This window comes from Trichechus manatus, unplaced genomic scaffold (genome assembly GCF_000243295.1).
Source record: "Trichechus manatus latirostris isolate Lorelei unplaced genomic scaffold, TriManLat1.0 scaffold00226, whole genome shotgun sequence".
NCBI classification, from domain to species: domain Eukaryota; kingdom Metazoa; phylum Chordata; class Mammalia; order Sirenia; family Trichechidae; genus Trichechus; species Trichechus manatus.
In genome coordinates, this window is record NW_004444162.1 from 2,309,986 (window position 1) to 2,334,466 (window position 24,481).

The 24,481-nt window shown below is 38.4% G+C and overlaps 1 protein-coding gene across 3 annotated transcripts; it reads right to left on the reverse strand.

The window, feature by feature from the left end:
• Nucleotides 1-107: 107 nt before the first annotated feature.
• AKIRIN2 (akirin 2) lies at nt 108-22,951 on the reverse strand. 3 transcript variants are annotated; one of them, XM_004388987.2, is made up of 5 exons: nt 22,185-22,951; nt 5,769-5,912; nt 1,985-2,134; nt 840-911; nt 108-577 (listed from the first exon to the last, which is right to left on the reverse strand). In XM_004388987.2, the coding sequence occupies exons 1-5, from the start codon at nt 22,417-22,419 to the stop codon at nt 567-569; spliced, it is 612 nt and encodes a 203-aa protein (XP_004389044.1). In that variant the 5' UTR covers nt 22,420-22,951; the 3' UTR covers nt 108-566. The 3 variants fall into 3 exon arrangements, with proteins under 3 accessions (XP_004389044.1, XP_023598730.1, XP_023598732.1); XM_023742962.1 differs by having other exon boundaries at nt 108-911; nt 22,185-22,423; XM_023742964.1 differs by lacking the exon at nt 22,185-22,951 and adding an exon at nt 16,736-22,155 and having other exon boundaries at nt 108-911.
• Between the last annotated feature and the right edge of the window lie 1,530 nt (nt 22,952-24,481).

Here is a 24,481-nt window from a genome sequence, read left to right on the forward strand (position 1 = left end):
AGATACAAGATTAAAAAAAAAAAAAAAAAAAAAAAAATCATGTAAACCCATTCTGAAACCCCAAGAAGTCCAGGAATATAGAAATACCCTCCTCCTTCACTATTTCACAGGAAACACTGTAGGCTATTTGTGTAACATTGTCCTGGGATTACATTCTAAAGTATTAATAACTGGTTACAGCTTCGTTGTAGTGCATAATAAAAATCACACTAACTTCAGTCTGAAGTGTCATTCTACAGTTTTATTTACACAACCAGTGAAAGGCATGTTCTAGAATACCAGCTTTAATCCTTTTCAAACATATCATTAATATAAGAAGCCAAATTGTAATGATATAGCAAATGACGCCACTGGTATTAATACAGGTAGCAAAGATCCACATCCAGGTGGTACTGACATAAGGAAATTTCCAAAACCAGTTGCTACCTAAGAGTGGTTGCCACTGACAAAAGCTTGAAATAACCTGTATTCACAGAGGGGTACTGGCATTGCTGCATGTCATAATTGGGACCTCTTGCAACAACTCAACAAGGAACAAGGCAGCCCACAATTGCAGAAAGCGTGATTCATGAAACATCTGAAGGGGGAAAAAAGACAGTTAGTGCAAAGACCAGGCCAAAACTCAAATATGTATCAAAGTCTCATCCCCAATACTGCCCGAGGTATTTAAGTAACCAAAAGTAAGCCTTGTGAATTCTGCTGCCTATTTCCTACGTGATTTTTCTCAAAGATTTTCTGTTAAAATCTCTTTTTGGGTATGAAAATATTTATAATAAATGTCTTTCCTTTAAAAGACTGTCTTGTTTTCAGTTTATAAGCTTCAAAAATGAAATACTTACAACTAGCAGGCTGTTCTCCATATCGTCGCATTATTTGATCATGCGTAAACTTCACAAATGCATCATATTGCTCTATAAATAAAGGTATATGTCAAATTATATGATGTGTAAAATGCTTTCCCTAATATATTAGATCTAGATGAACTCTGAAAATCCAAGACAGATAGTGAAACAATTCTAAATTGGCACTTTAACCTGACATATAGCCTCAGTAATAAAAAAAAAAAAAAAAAATATGTATCAAATGGAAAGAGTACAGTAGTAGGTTTTAGTCCAAATCACATTTGCCCTGGGTGGGACTTATTTCCTAACCTATGAAAGGGCTTAAAATAAAAAGATATCTTTCTACTCTGAAAGTTCACTCTAAGTGGTCTATGAATGGCAATTTACCATAATGAGAGGAAACAGGTCAATGAAAGCTTACTTAATAAAATATACAACATTCAAAAACATCTACCTGTAACTTAATCAAATGCCACAAAAAATATTAGGTTAAAAGGAAAATAAGCTGCAGAGCTAAGCATATTCTCTTGCCTACATTATGTATCTTGATTTAACTCCTTAAGAATCTAAAAGCTTACAGTATCTATATCCAGTAAAATCCATGGCTTAAAATTTGAAAACTTAAAAACATTCTGATTAAGTCACCATACATAATAAATTTTATTTATTGCACTTGAGATTATCAAAAAAAATTTTTATTAATCCCAAATGCCAGATTATTATAAAACTAAAGTTTGATACTCTAAAATGATGTACACCATGCCAGTTAGATATTTCTTTCAAGTGTCTAGACTGATGGCTAAGTTATCATAGAAGATTCAAAGTTCAAAAATAAACAGCCAATTTGAGGTAAACAGCTAAAATCTGTTTAGCACAGGGAACATCAAAAGAAAAATCTAGGTCACTAAAACTGCTGCTGTTTTACATGGCTAGCTAATATTTTTTTCTCAAGGTCACTAAAGGTGGGTCCTGAGCTATAAGAAAGTTCATTTCCTTTCTTGAACTGAAATTCCCTGGTTCTTAGAAAATATACTGTACCAGTGTATAGAAAGAGTAATCTAAGTGACTTGAACTACACGCAGGAAGTAACACATTTCTTACCATGGGTTTCTGGAAAACTCTAAAATAAACTCATCTCATACCTGCAAGTTTTGTGTTCAATATTTCTTCATACTCTTCTCGAACTTTCTCTTCACGTTCTTTCAACAAACGTTCACAGATCATCCCAACCTGCCGTAGAGTGAATAAAGGCTGTTCTTTTTTTAATGGTGAGGATGTTGCAGATGAAGTCCCTATATAACAAAAAAACAGCACCTGATTTAGAGCCATCATACAAAGCATCTTCTAACTTAAGACTTTATTTTTATCTTTTTAATATAGTGTTGTTATGAATCAGAATCGACCTGATGGCAACACGTTTAATATTCATATATAAAAAAGCATTTTCTATCAATTTTCACCACAGCATTTCCCAAGCAGTCTTAAAACAGGTTTAAAGTAATAATTCTATCAGCTTCTGACTGGAAAAAATCATACCAAAATGTAATCAAAAAATAAGGGGAAAACTTAACACTCTAAAGGTGAGTAGAGAAATTTACAATTTCTGAACACAAAACTTGTAACAAACATTACAATGATGCGCCCCATTACAAAACTTCCATCTCCGTTCTGGCAAGTACCACACCATAGTGTTTTAGTGACTAACTCTCCTATAATAGAAATAACATCTCTAGTCTAAAGCTTAATGTTATTTGTTCCCGATTAACAAATGATATTTATGCCTGTGAGATGACACTGCTATACTTCAAAGACATAATATCCTAACAGCCCACAACAAACTAGGTATTATTCTACCACCATTTCACTGCAACACTCCTGTTTTCCAAAACCCTTAATTTAAAAGGGTTTTTTTCACTCTAAAAAAGAAGAGGAAAATAGATTACATGTTAATACAATAAAACCTTTATGTTTAAAAAAAAGTTACAGAAGAATGCGTACAGCACGACCCCATTTAAGAGACATTTATTCTTGAAAACATTCTGGAATCTGGATACTCATCCCTTGCTGAAAGAGTAAAATTGGTTCAATAGGTTTTTGAACACAGCGGCCATTAACTCCCATTTAATTAACAACAGCATTTCTATCATTGGAAAAGTAAGCTCAAGCATTAAGCTGATAATGATAGGCTCGAAATTATATAGTCATACAACTACACTGTTACCACACCAAGAGTCCTAAAGCAACTAAACCCCAGAGCAGCTAGTGTTTGTCAATTTCATTAGCAAACAAATTCCCTTGGGCAAGTTATTTTTATACCCACTAGGAATTTTTGTTTTTTGATAATATTTTGTGGTAATAACAAAATTAAACAATTTTAAGACACTAAGCAGAAATCTATGAGAAAGTGCATTTCTGTGATCTCTTGAAGGAACACTGATAATTTTTATTTATCTGAATTTGGTACTTTTTCTAATGAAGTTTTTGTGTTTAATTATATTAAAAGATCACTTTGCAAGAAAAAAGAAAAGGAAATCCTGACAAAAATATGCCTAACATAACAACATTTAAATTTTATGGTTAAGAGTTCTTAAAGATTATTAATCGAATGCCCGCCTGGCATTATCAAATGGTGAGATACTCCATACTCCATATAAAATAATGCTTTCTTTACAAATGTATTCCTCTTTGAGTACTACTTAAGGCACTTTGATTTTCCAAAAATCATTATTTCCCACTTCTTAACAAAAAACATCTGAAATTCATCTTTTTGAGAACTCAGGATTATGATCATCATTCATTAGTAACACTGCTGCAATTTTTTATATACATGCCCATACACACTTATTTGCTATCAATGGCTTCTTGCTCTGAGTATCTGCCTCTGGCATCCTCTCTCTATTCCTCTCCTTTGCCTTGATCATTGTAACCTGCCATGGCTAGGACCAGTTAACTATGCTTGTTAGGACTGTGTCTATCGAAGAATAAAGTGCGCAGTAGTCCATAACTAGGAAGGCTATATTCACTTACTTTCAAATTCCCAGCTTAGTTAAGGCTGCCAGTTAATTGATCGTCTGAAGTAAACTGATTAATAAACGACAATGGTCTTGGTTTCCTGCTGACAGTCTTGTCTCCATCCTTATGTGCCTTTACCATGTTTCACCCACTTATATTTGGCCCCTAAATCGGCAAGAGTATTGTAGTAATTTTAGTTTTGAATAATTTCATGTTTTCTAATCTAATTTTATATGACTGTTTCATGACCTTTGAATGATTTTTTTGTTGTAGTTCTGTTAGGTTTTCCTAATGAGAAGGCAGGCAGGCAGGCAGGCAAGAGAGGCAGGTAAAGGCTGTCACTAGAAAAAATATTTTGCTGATAACTTTACTAAAGGTTAAGAACCACTATTGATCGTCTTTTGTCAGCAAGAAGCTACTACTCAACTTTCCTCTGCCTTCGCTTCCGAGTCCTCAATTTTCTGCTTTAAAAAGAAAGGTATATTTGCAAACCACTCCCTCCAACAAAAGGAGGGTATAAACAGATACAAGATTAAAAAAAAAAAAAAAAAAAAATCCACTTTTAAGAATCCATACCAACAGGATGTGTGTGAGGGTATGTACATGCACAGGGATTGCAGTGCAATGGGTTTCTCTTATATATGGCCTTTCTGACCCTGGGTTTGTAGTTCTGCCAAAATGATTTGCTAGGCCACAATCTTGCAAAGGGACTGGTTAGTCTACTATGCAAATAGGGTGCATAAAACCACCCAATAAGATTAAGTGACCTTCTGGGAATTGGACGATTACTATGCAAATTAAGTGACTATGATCTACCAAGGGGATTGGTCACTTTTGCCATCCTGTTAGGCTTTTAATAGTGCCACAATCCCACAGAGGTGGAGGAGGATCTCACTACCATCAAGAACAGCCTGGAGTGGAGCATGTCCTTTGGATCCAGGGTCCCTGCACTGAGAACCTCTTCCATCCAGGAGACAGCTGTTAACACTGGAGACAGTGTGAGATGACATAGGATGGCGGTGGCAGCAGCAGCACTGGCAGCGGGAACCAGAAGACTAGCACAAGGTGGCAGCAGAGGGCCTGCCAACCCACAGAGGACCCACAGAGCTAAAGAGAGCTGAACGTCTTCGGGCAGGAGGCTTGCTGGCAGAGTAGGGTGCCTCCTGGCACTTGGTGGTGGTGCCAAAATAGCTGTAACCCTTGCCCAAGTGCAGCAGAGGCCAAGAGAAGGCCCAGCGGTTGGCACAGCCAAGCAGCAGCTGAGAGCTGCCTTGGTTGGAAGCTCCTGAAGGACAAACTGTATCCTGTCTCCTGTCTCCTGAGTTGTAGCCTGTTACTTCCCTAATAACCCACATAATTGTTGAGTATGGTCTGTAAGTTCTGTGTAGCCATGGCAATGAATTATCGAACAAAGAGGTAAAGTGTGCCGTGGGAAGGAGGGCTGGTCCAGAAAGAGTGAAAAGGTTGAGAGAGTGGAGGTATGTCTGACCTCCACCTCACAGGAAATCAGCTTTGTGCTGATCTTCAGTCTCATTCCCCCTCATGAATTTAGACTGCTTCTGATGACAGTAGATTACAGGGATATTTCTGCACATACTATAAATTTTGAGTCTATCAATAATGAATAGTTAAATAATTATGGTAAATCCACAGAATGGCATAATAGTCAGTTATGGCAAGGTATACCTATATCTAACAAAGAAGTACATAGCATATTGCTGACTTATAAAATGCAGGCTACAAATCATAACATTTATAAAAGTCCAATTTGGGAAAATTATATACAGGTATGCATTACTTGTGTATTTTTTTTCTTAAGGGGTAGAAATAGGAGCTTAAAAGACTAAAGACAATTTGGAACACATGTTCCCCATACTGGTAACATTTCCTTTCACTTTTTAAGTTTATTATTACCTGGTGAAGCTGGTCCGCTGAGGAGAAATGCATGTGGCTGTGCATCAGAAGTACAACATGGATCTGTCTGTTGGAAACTAGTTTCTAAATGTCTTCTCTTCTGCATACGTTTATACTCCTGTTTTATATTGTACAGAATTTGTTCTAAAAGAAAAAAAGTTTAAAATTTGGCAAGATAAAAACTTTCAAGACTGGGTTTCCAACAATTACTTAGTAGAATCAATCTATCTAAAATATTCTCTCTTCAAATAATATCTAGAATACTGACATTCTGTGAGGAAGTAGTTTCAACATAAATAGAGGCACTCATTCAGAAACAGCACATACATACCACTAGGAATACAGCTATTTCAACAATATCATTCTTGTTAGCACTGATTAACAAAAAAATTTAAAGGGCTTTCATTCAAAATAAAGGTCAGAGAGCCCATGCATTAGAACATACATTTTACTCTCTTAAGAGTCCCCAACTCAAATTTTATTTATTCATACACTAGAAATATTAGACTTTTCCACACCCACAGATAATTAGAAGGGATAAGACTGTGCATTTAAGCACACATCAGTGAGAGGTGACATTAGGCAGCAAAATGATACAGTAGACAGGAGTTAAAAAATATTATTGTACATTAAATGGTCATGGCTATTAATATTAAGCTCAACAGAATTTAAGAATATTATAGCATTAACAGCCAAGAGTGGTTCTGAATCTTGGGGGCTGGGAGAAACCCATGTAAAATGATGCATAACAGGTACCCAATAAATAAGATACACGATCACCACAGTGCAATTATCTTGACCCACAACCATCAAAACGGGGGTAATACTGTGTCCAGTATATCCTTAAGGCCAGAATGATTCATTTTGGAAAGATTTCTAATTCAAAATAGTTACCATTTGACCTCTCCAGAAAATCCCTGCATGAGGCTTCTACTCTTCGAGAGACTTTATCACATCCACCCCCCATAGCTCCTAAATTAATGTTATCCATGTGAAACTAAATCCCAAGAAGTTTACTAATCCAAATCCAAAGCAAGATCAAACAAATAAAACTTTAAGGTGGCAATAAAAAGATTCATAGGTGTAACAGAGTCTAACTTTAATATTACATTCTACAATGAAGCTTAAGAAATGAAAACTCAATTGAAGGCTAAAGATTTATGTAAAGTGACGACAATCCTTTTGTAAATTTAATACTGGGGATTTTCTTTGGTATATACTTATTTTTTACCTGTCTTCTCATTTTATATCACTCCCCTCGTAGAGAAGCACTCTTAGGACTTTTGAGAGATATACTCTAAAGGACATCAAATCAGTCCCTTGAACACATTACATACTGTCAATTTTGTTATTTCAACGGGGGGAGGGAGGATGCAAGGTATAAAAGATCCAGTAAGCTAGCATTTATGTAAATTTTGCATGTAAACACATTTAAATATACATGAATGTGTGCTTTAAGTATAAAATCACACATTGGAATGATAACTTCAGGATGATTGTGGGGTATTTTAATTTGTACTGAACATTTTTCAAAATGTTAGCATATGTTTAATATGGGTTATGCTCATTTTCAGTTCTTTTCTATATTTATAAATCCAGGTACTTTTATAAGCAAAATTACCAATGTGAAATAGAAAGGCTTTCTATTGAGCTCTAAGCATACCCTGATATAAATGGGCTTCCTAAGACTCACCAGAGGTGTCTTATAAAACTAGTGCAACATTCTATACTTATCTGAACAAGCACAAATATCCCTACTTTTTAACAGCAGAACTCTGTTCTGTAGCAATATTCTAAAAAGTTATAAAGGCAATGATATTTCTATCTCTGGCAGACAGCAAGCTTCATTCTTTTATCACTTTCTGTTCAAAGCTACCATCATCCTGATTTAAAGTACCTTCAAAACATCTTAAAAGTTTATTCACAACCAGAGGCTTCAAAAGGTGCTTCAAGAGGCACTCGCCCAGAGTGGAGTTCTGGTAGCGCAGTGGTTAAGAGCTTGGTTGCTAACCAAAAGGTCGGCAGTTTGAATCCACCAGCTGCTCCTTGGAAACCCTATGGGACAGTTCTACTCTGTCCTATAGGGCCACTATGAGTCAGAATCAACTGGACAGCAACAGGTTTGGTTTTTGAGCCCAGAGTAACTGGACCTTAATACCTATATTTTGTGTGACTGATGTACACTTTTTGGTCACCAGACAGCTGTTTCTCAGGTGACTTTAGTCTTCCTTTTGCTTCAAAAAAAAAAAAAAATTAACTGAAGCACAATTAAGATGTATCAAAAGAATACTTTTAACATAATTTGTTCAATTGATAGCCTCAACAGTTATCTACCTAATCCAGGATTAAGATATGGTAAAACTTTTTTAAATTTAGCTTTACAAACCTCCATACATCTGATACTTAGATACATCACTACCAAGCTAAAGAATTTTAAGGTATCATTTACAAGCAACAAAATTCACCAATTCTAAATGTACAATTTACTGAGTTTCAACAAGTGAATTCAGTCTTGGAACCACCACAATCAAGTACAGAACTTTTGATCACCCTAAATAGTTCTCTCATGTTCCTTTGCAGTTAATTACTCCCCCAATCTGCTGTCCCTATATAGTTTTGCCTTTTCTAGAATTTCATACAAACGAAATAATACACTGTAGTTTTTGTGGCTGACTTAACTTCACCACTCAGCAAAATGTGTATGATCTTCATCATGATACTGTGTGAATCAGTAATTCCTTCTTTCTTACTAACTGGATCCAACTGGAATCCAATTGTGGGCAGGAGCATCCAATATCCATTGTATGTATATACCGCAATTTGTTTATCCAATCTCCTTTTAATGGACCCTTGGATTGTTTCCAATTTGGGGCTATTATCAGTAAAGCTGTTATGATATTCAAGTACAAGTCACTGGGTGGAGAGGTTTTCATTTCTCATGGGTAAACATACAGTTTTACTTTGTAAGAAACTGCCAAACTTTCCAGAGTGACTGTACCAGTTTGCATTCTGACCAGCAATGTATGAGAGATTCAGCTGCTCTACATCCTTGCCAACACTTGGTGTTGTCAGTTAAAGGGCTAAAGAATCTTGTGTGGTATTGCCTGCACTGCTTTTTACATCTAATATGATTCGACTATGTCATCTAAGCCTTACTGTGCCCTCAAATGCTCTAATACTGGTAACATGTGATCAACAATGTTATGCAGTGAATGGCCCAATTTAACATGGCCAAGATCTCAGCAGCACAAGGAGCAAACAGCTAACTGCCAGCTACAAACTCAATTTAATCTCCGTTTAAAGGTATAAAGTTTTAAAGCTGCTAACTCAAGAAACTTCTCCAAATTCACTATTCCACAACTCATATTTCTAAGCTCAATCTAGATATTTTGATGACTTAAGTTTCTTTTATAACAGCTGTACAGAAGCCTTCCATATATGGATAAAGTACATAGACGTACTTAGTAGTAAACTACAGTCATGCGCCACATAACGTCTGTTCGGGCAATGTCCGACCACAGACGTCTGTGGATCCATAAGGTTTATTATAAGAGTTCAAAAATCCCAACTGGAAAACGGGATGTAGTGAACATAACTGGACACAGTGCAAATAACAGCTTCCCACACATAATGTGTATCTCATGTCTCTTGTATACACAGCGATTGCACTGCCAGGCGTATAATAGTTCAGTACATATATAAACTATAATACATATGTCTTGATAGTCATAATAAAACACCTAAGTTACTGGATTAGGTACTGTACTTTATATTGTTAATGTGAATTTTCCCTACTTACAAATAAAAAGTTTACCGTATAACAGTATGCTTTGACTCACAGGCAGTAGCATCCAATCTTGTGTTCACACAATGTCCAAATCACAAAATGTCCTATTTCACAGAATGTATCGAGGACTTTAAGCGACGCATGACTGTACTTAGATCTAGCCATCAAACTACTGAGTAACATTTTATTCCAAGTACGTGTAAAATCTGGTATTGTGCTGCCAACACAATTTATGGTTCATTAAAACAACAAAAAAGTCAAATAAAGCTTCACTTGCACTATCAGTTGCATACTCCAGTTTTAATCATCTAGTATTCCTATTTGCATTATGAAGTACAGACTGAATTTACAGCAGTCACTTAGAGCAAAATAGGTATAGTTATCTTCATAACAATCTACATTCTAAATGGCTGTATATCCCTTTTTAAAATCCTAAAACTATATTACTTGTGTACCATGAAATACAGCTAAGACTTTTTACCACTATACTAGGTTAGGTGAAAGTCAATTATCAGCAAATTCCATGACTCATGGCATTTTCATGCCCAAATCTAGTAAATGCCATTGAAATTGCGAATAAAATTCTCCTCTTTAACAGGTAGGAGATATCAGTGAGGCAGCACTTGATCTTCTGCAATAATTTAAAAAAAAAAAAAAACTAGGTAAATGTGAAAAGAAAAAACCTGGCTAAGGGGCAATATTAAGCCTACTCTCAACCTCCTCCACCTCCCCACTTACTATTTTTTAACTTTTCTTAGTTGCCACTGATTACTTAAGAAAACCTGGACACAATGAATAAGGCCAACAATAGAAACAAGAGAAAGCAGTTGATGGGATATAAACTAACAGTTGATGAGGGCAGGAGAAACAGCATCAAGATTGGACTGACAGCATAGGGAAGATCATGGAATTAGAAGCAACAGAAAACGTGTTAAAAGCAGAACCATATCAAGAGTCCATAACACGAGCTTTAAAAATTTGTGATACGTAAACTTTTGCTCCAAATCCATAAAGCCTTATTTTTTTCCTACTGACATCATTACTAGATCAAATATTAAGTTTTCATAAACAATTTTAAGTTTAGGTGCCTAAGAGCCTTTTCTATCACTATATGCCAATAAGATCATTCATTTCTATTATGGAGTATCCTTGAAAAAATGTAAAGTGAAAGTGCATCTAAACGGACAACTCAAACAATGGGATTAAAAAATCTTGGAAGTCTGTCAGTTCTAGGCAAGAACACAAATGATTTGGGAAACCTATACATAATTAAGTATAGAAAACCAGCAGTAACTAAAGACCTAAAGTTAAACTGTTTCAAATAAAATAACAAATCTAAACCTCTAAACTATATAATAGATACTGTCAGGTCTACTTTATAAATTAAAACACAACTGGGAGTTGCCCTGGAGATCCATCTTTGTAAATCAACTATTTTCCCAGGATCATCTGTTCAGAAAATGAACAGTTCTTATGTTGTCCTTGGAAGAATCTTAAGTACAATTTTCTTCTCCAGGCAAGAGCTATCTAAGAAGAATGAGCTGATGTCATTTTCAAGTCACTTTAAAATAACTGCTACATTAAAAGCAGAACCGTATCAAGAATCCATCACATGAGCTTTAAAAATTTGTGATATTAACAGTAAACTTGTGTTCCATATCCATAAAGTCTTATTTTTTATATCTAAGTTGCCACTGATTACTTAAGAAAACCTGGACACAATGAATAAGGCCAACAATAGAAACAAGAGTTTCTGGACAGTAGCAAGTTGGGGTTCTCTAGTCCCCACCTAAGTTTACATCACTCATTGATACTACTTGCTTGGAACCTACTTAAAACAAAGATAGTCAAGGTACTCCTACAGTTTTAACTGCTATCTGAATTCACATGAATCCTAATATGCATAATACAGTTGCACAGTTATATAAATGATAGGGTATTATCAACCATACTTTACAAGCCTCTAGCTTAGGTTCTAAATTTACACTTTATAAATATATTTTATGGTATAAAAGACATTCATTTATCTTCCTATAGGAAGAAGAAAAACTACAATCACTACAGGTCAAATTCTACTATTCCACTGGTACCAAAATAGCCAAGGATTACTTATTTGAAATAAATGACTCAATTTGTAAAACCCTGCAAGTTACGCATAAATTCTACAAATTAACTGCACATTGGGATCTCACTAATGCAAAGAGTGCAACAAAACTCTGTATCAACAGATGGCTCCTCCCTGAGACCCAAGAAGTCTCACACTTCTATCTATATTACACTAGATTCTAAGGGGATGTGTTACCCTGTTGCTTTTGTTTAGTTCTTTACTACTTGCGAATATCTCCTCAAATAGCTTACAAGCTTGAAAAGTGCAGACCAAAAGAAAGCAGTAAATGGAGACAGCAAAGGGAAATTGATCCAAAATCCAAAGCCCAAAACATGCATGCTACATAAAACATGTGGTTCCAAAGCTGAGGTCCCGTTCCTATTCCAATTAGTCATGGCCATGAAGAAAAGGAAAGGTAAGGTTTGCTAGGATTGGGAAAGCAGACTACCTGAGGGGGACTCTAAAACAAAACAAACAAATAAACAAAAAACTCTAAAACAAAACAAAACCCAAACCCACTGCCCTCAGTCAATTCTGACTCATAGCAACTCCAGGGCAGTACAATCAAGCTTGAGAACAAACCTGTCTCCTTGTTAGGGCACCCAACACATATATACACACAAAAGTTGAGCTACAGAACACAAATATGCACAAAAAAATTGAGCTACAGCATACCAGGAAACCAGAGGGTGCAAACTGATGATGATTCATAAGCCAAATCGAGCCCACAGACGTGTTTGGCCTGAACACTTTCTTTTAAGTGTGAATTTGTGGCCAACATTTAAAAGTTGGGTGATTTTACATAAAACGATTTCTGGCTGCTCTTAGGGGGGAAGCTAGACTAATGTGGCAACACTGAGCTATATTCCCAAGTGGCAAAACTCAGCTCAAACTGTACAGTGGCTGCTACCTTTTGGGCATAAATTCTCTAGTGCTTCTAAAGGTTCAATCCAAGTGTGTGTTTAATAGACCAGGAAGCATGTAACACTCTCGTAATAAAGAAGTTTAAAAACAAAAAAAACTTCAGTGCACATACAAATCTCCTGGGGGATCTTGTAGATTCTGATTCAGTAGGTAAAGAGTGGAACTTAAGATTCTGTATTTCTAACAAGTTCCTATGTGATGGTGCTGATGCTGCTGGTCAGTAGCAAGTTGGGGTTCACTAGTCCCCACCTAAGTTTCCGTCACTCAGTGATACTACTTGCCTGGAACCTGCTTAAAATATTAACTCCCTTGCCATGACAATTAAAAAAAAGGGAGGTGGCTGGTTAATTACCGGACATACCAGGAAACAGAGGGGAGCAGAAGGAAGGCAGTAACAGTGAGGATTATTACAAATACAAAAATATCTAAGCTGATCTAAATTCATTTTGCCACCCTCACCTGAATGGCTTTTGCAGTTCTAAGCTTAACATACCACTTCCCAGCAAGAAAATACTCACAAATTAATTTAGCTTGATTGGACCTACTTAGAATCATTACATGACAGGAACACACATACATTTGATTCTTTCCAATACAGCCTTGGGCTTGTTCAGATCACAGTCATCTGGCAATTATATTTAAGGCCCTCATCTTTATCAACAGGTTGTCCTGAACTCCTAACTTACTGCTATCTACACTGATGTATTTTACCCTCCCCAAACTTGCTCTACCTACACCTACTCTGCACCATCTCAAATTCCCGTAATGCTTCAATCATTTTAAGAGTTTAAGAGCTATATCCTCCACAATGATTTCCCTATTACCCAAATCCAATTAAGTTCATTTCACACAACACGTTTTTAAAAAAATGAAATTCATGTTCATCATTATGTGACTGGTAGTGAACAAACTGATTTGCTTTCCTATCATGTCTGCTTTAAAATAGCAATTAAGACCACCTCTCACACCAGAGGGTGCTGACTGGAAATTCAGACATCTTTTGTTTATCCTGTATTTTATAACATAAATTAGTTGCGAACATTTAAAAATCAATAGATTTCACAAAAACTCTGGTTTCTGGTGTGTGTGTGAGGAGGGGAGGAACTACTGGGAAGATCTGACAATAAAAATTCCCCATGGTTGGAATTAAGAGTGGTCTGAACTAAGGATATAAATTAGGGAGTCACCTGTAAGTGGAAACTGAAGTAAGAGGCATGCATATAACTGCTTAGGGGGATATTAAATGAGGATAGGAGTTGTGTTAAACCTAGAACTAGGTAACTCTTAAGTATAATGGGCAAGTGGAGACAGTAAAAGGAGCCAGAGAAAACAGTGTTGTTACAAAAGGAAAAAAAAAAAAAGGTATTTCAAAAAGAAGGGAGTGGTCAACAGTATAAATGCTACACCAAAAACCAAACTCACAGCGACCCTACAGGACAGGGTAGAACTGCCCCACAGGGTTTCCAAGGAACAGCTGGTATATCTGAACTGCCAATCTTCTCGTTAGCAGCAGAGCTTTTAACCACTGTGCCACCAAGGGTCAAACAAGATAAGGATTGATCTGAGTGGCATGGAAGTCAGCGGTGACTTCACAAGAGCTATTTTGGAGGCACAAATACACTGAGAGAGAGTTGAGAACTGAAAAATGGAAGCAAAGGACTACTGGAAAACTATGAGTCTGGTTTTTGAAAGGGAGGAATCTGGATAATAGCTGGAGGAGAATGAGGATGTTTTACTTACTTTATAATGATAGGCTTGAGAATATTTAAAGCCCAAAGCAAAGATCCAGTTGAGAAAAAAGGGAATCATCAAGAGGGTAACGCTCCTTCAGAGGGAAGTGGGATCCTCAGAAGACTCCAGCTAAAAAGAACACTGCAGAGTGCTTTAGGGACATCCCTGAGTGGTGCAAATGTTTAATGCACTCAGCTCCAACTGAAACACTGGAGTCCACCAAGAGGCACCTCAAAAGAAAAGCTTAGCGATCTACTTCCAAAAAAATTAGCCATTGAAAACCTATGGAGCACAGCTCCACTGTGACACATGAGGTCACCATGAGTCAGAGTCAACTCCATCGCAAGTGGTTTTATTTTTTTCTGTAGAGTAGGAAGCAAGGTTATTCACTGAAAGGCAGAGGGCAGTAGGACTGCTGGACGGTGTTAAAAAAAAAAAAAGTTCCATTTGAGGTTGCCCTGCTATGATCATCTCTAGCCTTATGAGGCAGGAAATGCTCTTCATTCTTACAATTCTAGGAGGTAGGTACTACTATCATCATGTGCATATTTTTACAGATGAAGAAAATGAGTCCCCCCCTTCAATGTCTTCTTAAAAGTTACAAAGCTGGAACATGCCAGACCTCAGCCTAACTTTAGGGCCCAAACTCAACCACTACTTCCTTCTCCGTTCTCCAGTATCGTGTAATGACACTTAGCCAGATTTCCATTACATACCTAAAGTTACAACGATCACATAAGGGAAGCTAATTTTTAAAAAACAAGATTTCAGTCAGAAGAGAGGGATCACTACCATATAGTAATGACACTTCATACACTGAAACTTCAAAACCGTTACTGTCAAGAAGGTGGTAACCAAAATGGAACATAACTCTGATCTATTTAGAGGCCTGGAACAGAATGACCACTTACTATAACAGAGCTAGTTATAAGACAGCTTCAAAGTACATCCAGAAATTTACATAAGGCATGCTTCAAGAGACACTAAACTGCTTAGGATAGATCTTAGGATAGGCAACTATATCCAATTGGAATGTTTCATTAGTGTTTTAAAAATACAGAATTATTCTAAGGTGGTAGGTTAGCATTTCCACTCATGTATGACTAATTACAGTGCCAGCCTCTGATATAATGCATTACTTTACCTTGGGCCATGGATGGTTGTTAATAGTAAGCATCTAGTTTCCCTCTTCTGTCACAGTAACCTAAAATCTCCTATACTTTTAACCAATTATACCTTAGAAAAGTTTTCCTCCCAGAGAATACTTTAGCACTAGAAACAAGACAATCCCCCTATAAAGGCACAGCTCAGGGACAGTAGTGTTTGAAAAACTAACTTTCCACGATTTTTCACATTCCACTATACCTTTCTATTCCTCAAGTGCTAATCAATTCCACAACAGTATCTTATTTTTTAAAAGGGAAACGAAAGAAAATGCTCCAGAGACCCTCTCTCCAACCTTTCCCTTTAGTCTGTTGGAGGGAGTTTTCTAATAATTAAGGGGAAAAAAATGTAGTAACGAAAGGTTAACAAAATGAAAGTGAATGCTAAACCAAAGTCAAAAAGTATCATAGAATTAGAGAGTTTCAGAAACTTTGCCAGTAAACAAGATTCAAGCCTCATCTAAAATCAATTTTTCTTTAAAGTTTCAGGGGTAGTAAAAGTATAAGCTAACCAGTAAATCAATTTCAGTACTTAGGCTGCAAAAAGTGACAATAACGCTACTGTGGAAGATACGCACACAAGCAGTTAAAATAGGTAAATTAATCAAGCACAAAGATTAAAATATTTTCATTCAAGTTTAGATAGCTAAAAAGCAAAATATCAGTAGTGGCTGCTCCATCAATCCCTTGAGAGATTGTCTTATTCATGTTTTTTCCCCCTCTGCCTAATTGGCACAGTATATGAAATGCAAATGGGTTCATAAAGATTTAAACAAGTGACTTCTAGAGTTGAAATTTAGATTTCAGTAAAGCTGAGAAAAGCCAGATATATGAATAGACATGCTGTTGTTGTTAGGTACCGCTGAGTTGTTTCCAATTCACAGTGACCCCCTAATGTGCAACAGAATGAAACATTGCCCGGTCCTAAAAACTAAGTCAAACCCCCAAAACTGTATTAATGAAAAGATTACAATTTCAATAAATATCAAAAAGTTCTAAAGAATTATCTGTCTATGACATTTGTGATAAAAAAACTAATGACAAAATTTTTAAAGTTATATCCCAAGACAAACTAAACGTACATTATGAACTGCTTTTCTAGTGCCGGAAGGTTAAAAACCACTACCACTACCCACCACCCAAAAAAACCTAGTATGACAAGAAAGGTTACAAAATCTGGCAAAATATGCCCTACCTAAATAAATAAATATGCCCAAAGCTGAACAAACTGACACACACTAAAATTTTTATTTACCTGCAAGGACTGCCTGCTCAATATAGCTGCAATATGATCTCATCACATGAGAAGTTTGATGTAACTTAAATCATTCAAATCCTTTAGAAATAAAAAATCAGACATGAGGTCCAAACTTAACCCACTTTGCATTCTTAACATAAGAGGAAGGAGACTCAAAAGCTTCATTGCAAATAGGAAAATACTCAAAACTGGGTTTCATGAATCTCTTTTATTCTCAACTTTTCAAAACAAGTGTTTCTATCACTGTGTCTTCCTGGGTCTATCTAAATACTCAGGAAAGACCTGAGTAATACACATAATTCTTTTCCCTATTAAGCCATTCAGAAATTAAAGAAGTTTATTATTCTTCCTTACATCTCAGATTATGCCTCCAAAGCAACCACGGCGGCTAGTAGTAGTATCCATATCTAAAGAGAGACCAAACTGATGTAGCCATGTTTACCTTATGTGTTTTTGTGCTCAAATTAGGTTTTATTTTTCTACCTTCAAAACAAAATAGCTCAATAATGAATACAGCTGCACTCTGCTTTTGATGGCCATAAACTTACAGGGTTCTCAAATGCGTAATTCATAGAACTATGAAATAACTGCAGCTACATAAGCAGTCCTAATAAAATACCAGGTTTAAAATCCAATGTACAAAGACCATTAAAAATAGTCTATTTGCCAAAGATTAGATTGGACTATGAGACATAAAATGATACTCCTGAAGAAGAAGAGTTTCTTAGCTCAACCATATACATAAGACTAAATGGGCAGCTCCTGTCCGGAGGCAAGATGAGAAGGCAAAAAGGGAAAGGAGCCAGGGTAGAAAGGAGGAGTGTGCTGTCACATTATGGAGAGAGCAGCCAGGGTCACACAGCAATATGTGTATAAATTTTTGTATAAGAAACTGACTTGAACTGTAAACTTTCACTTAAAGCACAATTTAAAAAGTCTATTTGCCAAACACACTGAGAAACAAGAAGCAACTTAAGAGCTATCTAAATAACCACAAAATATTAAAACACTCTGGCTCAAAATAAATGGCATCTGAAGTGAGATTCTGCCTCCTCCAACAGACATCTCGTTTGTTTGCCTAGAGCCATTTATACTTCATTTAAGCCAACTGGTGTCTCCATTTGCATTCATGCATCAATGTCGAGAGTGAACAATCTATGTTCCTGTAAACCCTTCCCCATTCACAAGCTGCAGCATCCAGTTTTAATGGCAAGCTTCCAGTAAGTACAATGCATTCTTACAAAGGAATTTTAACTCTTCACCCAACTCAATTCTTAAGGCAGACCAGTTGCCAACGGTAAACCAGTTGCCGACTCATGGCGACCCCATGCATGTCAGAGTAGAACTGTGCTCTGCACGGTTTTCAATGGTGATTTTTCAGAAGTAGATCACCAGGCCTTTCTTCCGAGGAGCCTCTAGTTAGACTCGAACCTCCAAACTTTAGATTAGCAGGTCAGCAAGTTAACTATTTTGGCACTATCCAGGACATAAACAATGCATATGAATGTACTTAGCAAACTCACAAATAGCTTAACATCCACAGAAGGAGCACTTCACCAGACCATCCACTGCATACTAATTATGAGAACAACGTGCTGGATTTGACTGACAGTCTCCTGTAACACTGCATAATATTTTAGTTTTATTAAAATAATTTTGTCTTTGAGAATGTAATGACAATCTTTTGGCTAAATGGTAATATTCTGAGATTTTATAAAAACCAATCAAGACGGACCAATACTTCTTGAATCTGTTTTCAACTAACTTACTTGGATTAGTACTGATGCAGCTACTAAAGGTATTCATTTCCTCCATCACAGTCAATGCTTCTTTCCTCCCATACTTCCACTCATCATCCACTTTTCCTTTTCCACATCCAGGGTTATTATAAACCTCACTGCTGACAACCGAGACCAGGGGTGAGCAAACTTTTTTTGTAAAAGGCCAGACAGTAAATATTTGCACTTTGGGGCAATATGGTCTCTGTCACAACTACTCAACTCTGTTATAATAGCGTTAAAGCAGCCATGGACAATGAGTGTGGCTATATCCCCATAAAACTTTATTTATGGATGCTGAAATTTGAATTTCATATACTTTTCACTTGTCACCAAACAGTCTTCTTTTGATTCTTTTTCAATCATCTAAAAATGTAAATAACATTCTTAGCTCCTGTGCTGTACAAAAATAGGGTCTTAGTTTGCTGACCCCTGCCCTAGGCCCTGACAGTATTTCTGAAACAGCACCTCAAGTATCGCAAAGAAAGTCTAACAGGTGTTACAACAAGTCAGTTTGCGGATATGCTGCATATTCGAGCCCCCTAAAATAGTCACAATGCTAATTAGCATTATAAAGGATCCAAGTCTTGCAGTTAAGAATGCTTAACAGCTCAGCCAGCCTTCTCCTTTTTCCTGATATTGAGTTGCAACAGTTTGAAAAATGTTGATTTAAGTAAGAATAGTAATCAGGACAAACTTTGTAATCACCTTTTGGGATGACTCAAATACTAATAGCTAGGGTTTAGAAGATGTCCAAGGTTGCTTATTAAAGAATATCTGACCAAAAAAACTTGAAATTACTAGTAAAGCTCCAACATGAATTCAACTACACCATCAGAAAACACTATACAAGCATCCAGAGGAGAACAAGCATGGAAGAAAAATTATAAATACACTCTGAAAAAAAATTCACCTCAGTACTCTAGTTCTAATTTATTAAAATTATACTTGAACTCACAGAAGAGCTCTGGCACAGCCCCCAGTCAATCTCAATTTGGTGAGGGACTGTCTACTTGCAATTCTTGCTACTTATTTCAAATAAGGATATATGATATTCAGTCCTGTAAAGTTTAAGAATCATCACTGTAAAAACAGGAATCTAAATATTAGGTAGATGGGAAAATTATTTCAAAGTTTGGTGACATAACAACTGGGAAACTCCTTAATACCTGCACAACACTGCAGCTCCCATTATGACAACATCATTACAAAAAACCGGACAGGAGCATACCCAAAACTGGCCATGTGAATACAAAGCCAAATTAAATAACATGAAGAATGTCATTCAAAATCACAGTTTAAAAAAAAAAAATAGTAATTTTAACTGCTTTCCCTTGTCAACTTTTTATGTTAAAAATATTCAAATTTGCTAAAATAGCCCAATAACTTTTAGCAGACTCAGTAAAACTCAATTAGCACGTGACTTTAGATTTCAAAATATGATCAACCTTTCAACGTAGATGTCCAAAAGTACCCTGAAGAACGTAAGACATAATAATATTTTGAAAACGAAAGTGAATTTGAATTAGCTGGCTTTAAACAATTCCAACTGTTTTACTGTTACAGTCCACTTAATCAACTGAAATGTGAGATAATTCACAGCCAACTGCATTAACCAATGCTACAAATACATCAATGAAATCATAAGTTTTCAAAGGATCACAATTCTTTTAGAATAAGTTACCTTTAAAGTGGGGAAAATGGTACAGTTTCTGGCTGGTTTACCATATGCTCAAGGCTACTTCAGCACTGAAATATACTTTAGCTCCCAAACCTAACACTGTATTAATTCCCCCTTGAAGGAAATTTACTGCTGGTTAGCTACAGCTCCCAAAACTAACACTGTATTAATTCACCCCCTTGAAGGAAATTTATTGCTGGTTAGCTACAGCTATTTTCAAATGGCCTTATTAGTTAAGTACAGATTCCATGATACCATTTCAACTGACACCATTTCACTAAAAAAGACAAACTCTAACTGCAATATTAAACATCAGCTCATCCTTACCATTGTTTCCTTTATGTTTTTAAGTAAAGTCTAACAATAAATCAGTGAATGCTTTTATACAGAAGACGGTTCAGATATGGTCATTAACTAAAATTACCTGAGAATTCCTTTCGAGGCTCACTACCACTCTAAATAGCATGTTCTTAAGTTAGATCAAATATTTAATAGCAAAAATGGAAGTCTGGGTATCTGAGTCACCCTCCGCCCCCCACCACCAACTGGAAAGGGGAATTTAAAAACCTGACATAAATAAAATAAAATTTTAAAAAATTTCAGTCAATTTCAAATTGAAGTTACCAAAAACAAAGCTATATACTGCCCACAGATTTTGTTTTTTTTTTGTTTTAAACTAAGGATAATGAGACATTTACATCAAGCTATGAAAAGGCTTTGTCTATGGGTCATATTATTACCAAAGGCTCATACACGAAACCTTTGCATGCTACACACAAAGGAAACAGACTTACACTTCAAGTCCACAAAAGCCTATCCTAGGACTGTGCCAGGGGCACACAAGGCTTTCAAAGTACAGAAAAAACTGGCATACACACGCTGTACGAAGCAGCCAAAAGGCACTTCCCCATAGTCACTTTCAGGAAATGTTTCAAGATGAAAAGCAAAAATAGTCTGAAGTACCATGAAATCTGGGGTTAATCTATTATTCTTAATGCCTAGGCTGTTTTCTCCAAAATATTCCTTGGGCAGAAATAAAGCATTTCCAACTAAAACCAAATCCTCAGCCCAAGTTTTCAATACAATTTGCTTTTCTTTAAAAGTTCAGGATTTCTCGGGGTCTAGACATATAGTAAGGAGACCTAGTAGCGCAGTGGTTAAGCGCTCGGTTGTTAACCGAAAGGTCAGTGGTTCCAACTCACCAGGCGCTCTGCGGGAGAAAAGATGTGGCAGTCCACTTCCGTAAAAATTTACAGCCTTGGAAACCCTATAGAGCAGTTCTATTCTGTCCTATAGGGTCGATATGAGTCGGAATCGACTCGACGGCAATGGGTTTAGTTCTGGTTTAGACACATTGTGTGGTCATGTTACTGTACCCGGGAAGAGCATTTTCTTTGTTGTTGACCCTGCTAGGGAAACAGGTCTTGACTCAGCCAAAGTGGCGTTCTTGTGGGTGATTAATGACAGGCCTAGAACTCGCCCCAGTGACATCCATCCCCACCCCCCACCCCCTTTCTACTAAAATCAGCCATGTCGGAACTGGAGGAGGGGCTGCCGCCTCACCTCAAACCCCCCAGTCGTAGCGTTAATAGCTGCAACCAATCGATTCAGGCAAAAAAAAACATGAGATTTGAGTGAATGTGACCCTTTTCTCGCCTAAATTTATGAATAATATCGCTCTCTCTGATCGTTTCCGCTGGGGCTCTGCCGACTACGGAAACACTCAATTCCAGTCATTCAGCCCAAAGAAAAGCATCTTCCTCTTCCCCACAATACCGACAGGGCACGGTCCCTACCCACCCCACCTCCCTACCCCCATGACATAAGGCCATTTCTATTGTGTCTCCCTAGCTGGAGAAGCAAATTAAAAGAAATGTGGTTGCCCGGCTACTTTGCTGAGAGCGCGCGGAACAGTCGAGAACCCCCGCTTCAGCGGCCGCATCCCGGGACCCCGGTCTTCTCGCCCACCCTGGCGGCCGGGACCCACCTGTAGTGAGGCGGGAGGAGACATCGCCGAAGGGGGATGGCTCCATTCGGTGATACTTCTGCGGCGAAGCAGCGGCGGCCGAGAAAGAGGCGGCTGTAGCCGCGGCCGCCGCCGACGGGGAGGCAGCGGCCGAGGTGGGCGCCGACAATGGCGCACATCGCCTCCGCTTTGGGGACGCCGGGCTCAGCAGTGGGTCGAAATCCAGAGTCCTTTTCAGAGTGGCTCCGCAAGCCATGGCCGGGGGCAGTGGAGGCGCCGGGCTCGGGTGGGGTCGGGGAAGGGTGACGGGAGGGGGTGGGGGGGCAAGCCTAACCGACGGGCTCAGAGAGAGAAAGGTGGGTCGCGGAGCGCCGGCTGAGGTGAGGAGAGGAGAGCCGCCGCCGCCGCCGCTGCCTCCGCGGCAGGGCAGAGGCCGGGGCGAGAGCGAGAGGGGCGGTGGCGGCAGCTCACGCCAGCCGCGTCAGGGGGGGCTCTTCCGCCTCCTCAGGCGCGGCACCCCCGGGAGAAGCTCCGGCCGCCCCCGCCGTCCGTGTGAGCTCTGCGCCGCGCCTGAGGCACTCCTGCGATAAGACCTGCTCCCTTCGGCAGTCGATAACAGCCGCGTGAGGCTTGAACGTGGCTCCTAATGTGCCTGACTAAGGTCAGTAGCTTGCGAACGGCGACCGATGCGGAGGGATTACGGGGTGAGACGGCTCCAGGAGCTCAAACAAACACGTCCAACCGCTTCCCCCTCCACTGTATGACTCTTCCACCCGCCGCCGGCCCCAATATGGCGTCAACAACAACGCCGCCGATTCAAATTCTGCGGCCCTAGGGCGCGTGCGCATAGAGGAGGAGGAATACCGCCCCCCCACCGGGGACGTGTTATGGGACTTGTAGTTTTTCCCAGTCGGAAGGACTCGGCCTGAAAGACGGTGAGGTACTTTCGGGCAAACTACGACTCCCGTCATGCAGGGCGGGCGATTCCGAGTTCCGGGTTGGAATTTAAATCCCCCTACACAGCTTGAATGTAAAAGGAACTGAGCGAAAGAGAAAAAAGACTGAGAGAGTGGAGGGGAAAGCGAACCGGTGAGGAAAGCAGGTTAACAAATATAGAGGACATAGTTATTCTCATACCGCTCCCCCTAGTGATTTAAAAATTGGGAAATACAAAACTAAGCCAACCTAACAGTCCAAGAGAAATTAATTTCAATAATAAGAGTTCCCAAAACAAAACCTGTCACATCGAGAGGCTAGGAAATGAGAAGATTATGGAACGTAGTTAGGACTGTGAGCGACAGTACTAGATTACAAACTCCTTGATTGAACTCGATGCTTTTCCCTTCCCAGGTAGCTGCTTGCATCCGCTTACTAAATTCTTGCAAAGCCAGTTTTATTTCTGTAATGAATAGTGTTTGAACAACTTCCAGAACCAAATATAAAAAGCGAATGATATGAGAAATTGTATTATCTCTCTTGAATATTGGCGTATATCCTATGTGGATGGTGAAAATTAAAGAGACAAAGTCTAAACCGAACAAAACCACACACCCTTTGCGGTCCAGTCAATTCCGACTCATGGCGACCCCACGTGTTAGCGAGTAGAACTGCTCCATAGAGTTTGTCTTGGAGGAAGTACAGCCAGAAAGCTCTTTAGAAGCAAGGATTGCTAGACTTCGACTTGGGTACTTTGGACATGTTATCTGGAGGAACCAGTCCCCGGAGAAGGACATCACGCTTGGTAGAGAGTTATCAAAAAAGAAAAGAACCCTCAACAAGATGGATTGACACAGTAGCTGCAACAATGGACTCAAACATAGAAACAATTGTGAAGATGGCACAGGACAATACAGTGTTTCCTTCTGTTGTACACAGGGTCGCTATGAGTTGAAAAGACTCAAGAACGACACCTAACAACAACAAAATCTTTTATAGAAGCAAATCGCCAAATCTTTCTTCTGTGGCACTGCTGGATGAGCGCCAACCCCTAACCTTTAGGTTAGTACCAAAAACCCAACCAAACCCATTGCTATCGAGTCAATTCCGACTCATAGCGACCCTACAGGACAAAGCAGAACTGCCCTAAAGGGTTTCTAAGGCTATAATCTTTACAGAGGAGCCCTGGTGGTACAGTGGTTAAGAGCTACAGCTGCTCACCAAAACGTTGGCAGTTCAAATCCACCCAACTGCCCCTTGGAAACTGTATGGGACAGTTCTACTCTGTCTTATAGGGTTGCCTCCACAGCAACAGGTAATCTTTACAGAAGCAGACTGTCACATCTTCCTCTCATGGAGTGGCTGGTGGGTTCCAACTGCCT

Excerpts from the sequence above, each read along its gene's own strand:
- AKIRIN2 (XM_023742962.1), bottom strand. The coding sequence starts at position 22,419 with ATGGCTTGCGGAGCCACTCTGAAAAGGACTCTGGATTTCGACCCACTG. Across the intron at positions 5,913-22,184 it reads CTCCTCCCGCCTCACTACAG|AACAAATTCTGTACAATATA; the intron begins GTGGGTCCCGGC and ends TTTTTCTTTTAG. Across the intron at positions 2,135-5,768 it reads CAGCGGACCAGCTTCACCAG|GGACTTCATCTGCAACATCC; the intron begins GTAATAATAAAC and ends TTTGTTATATAG.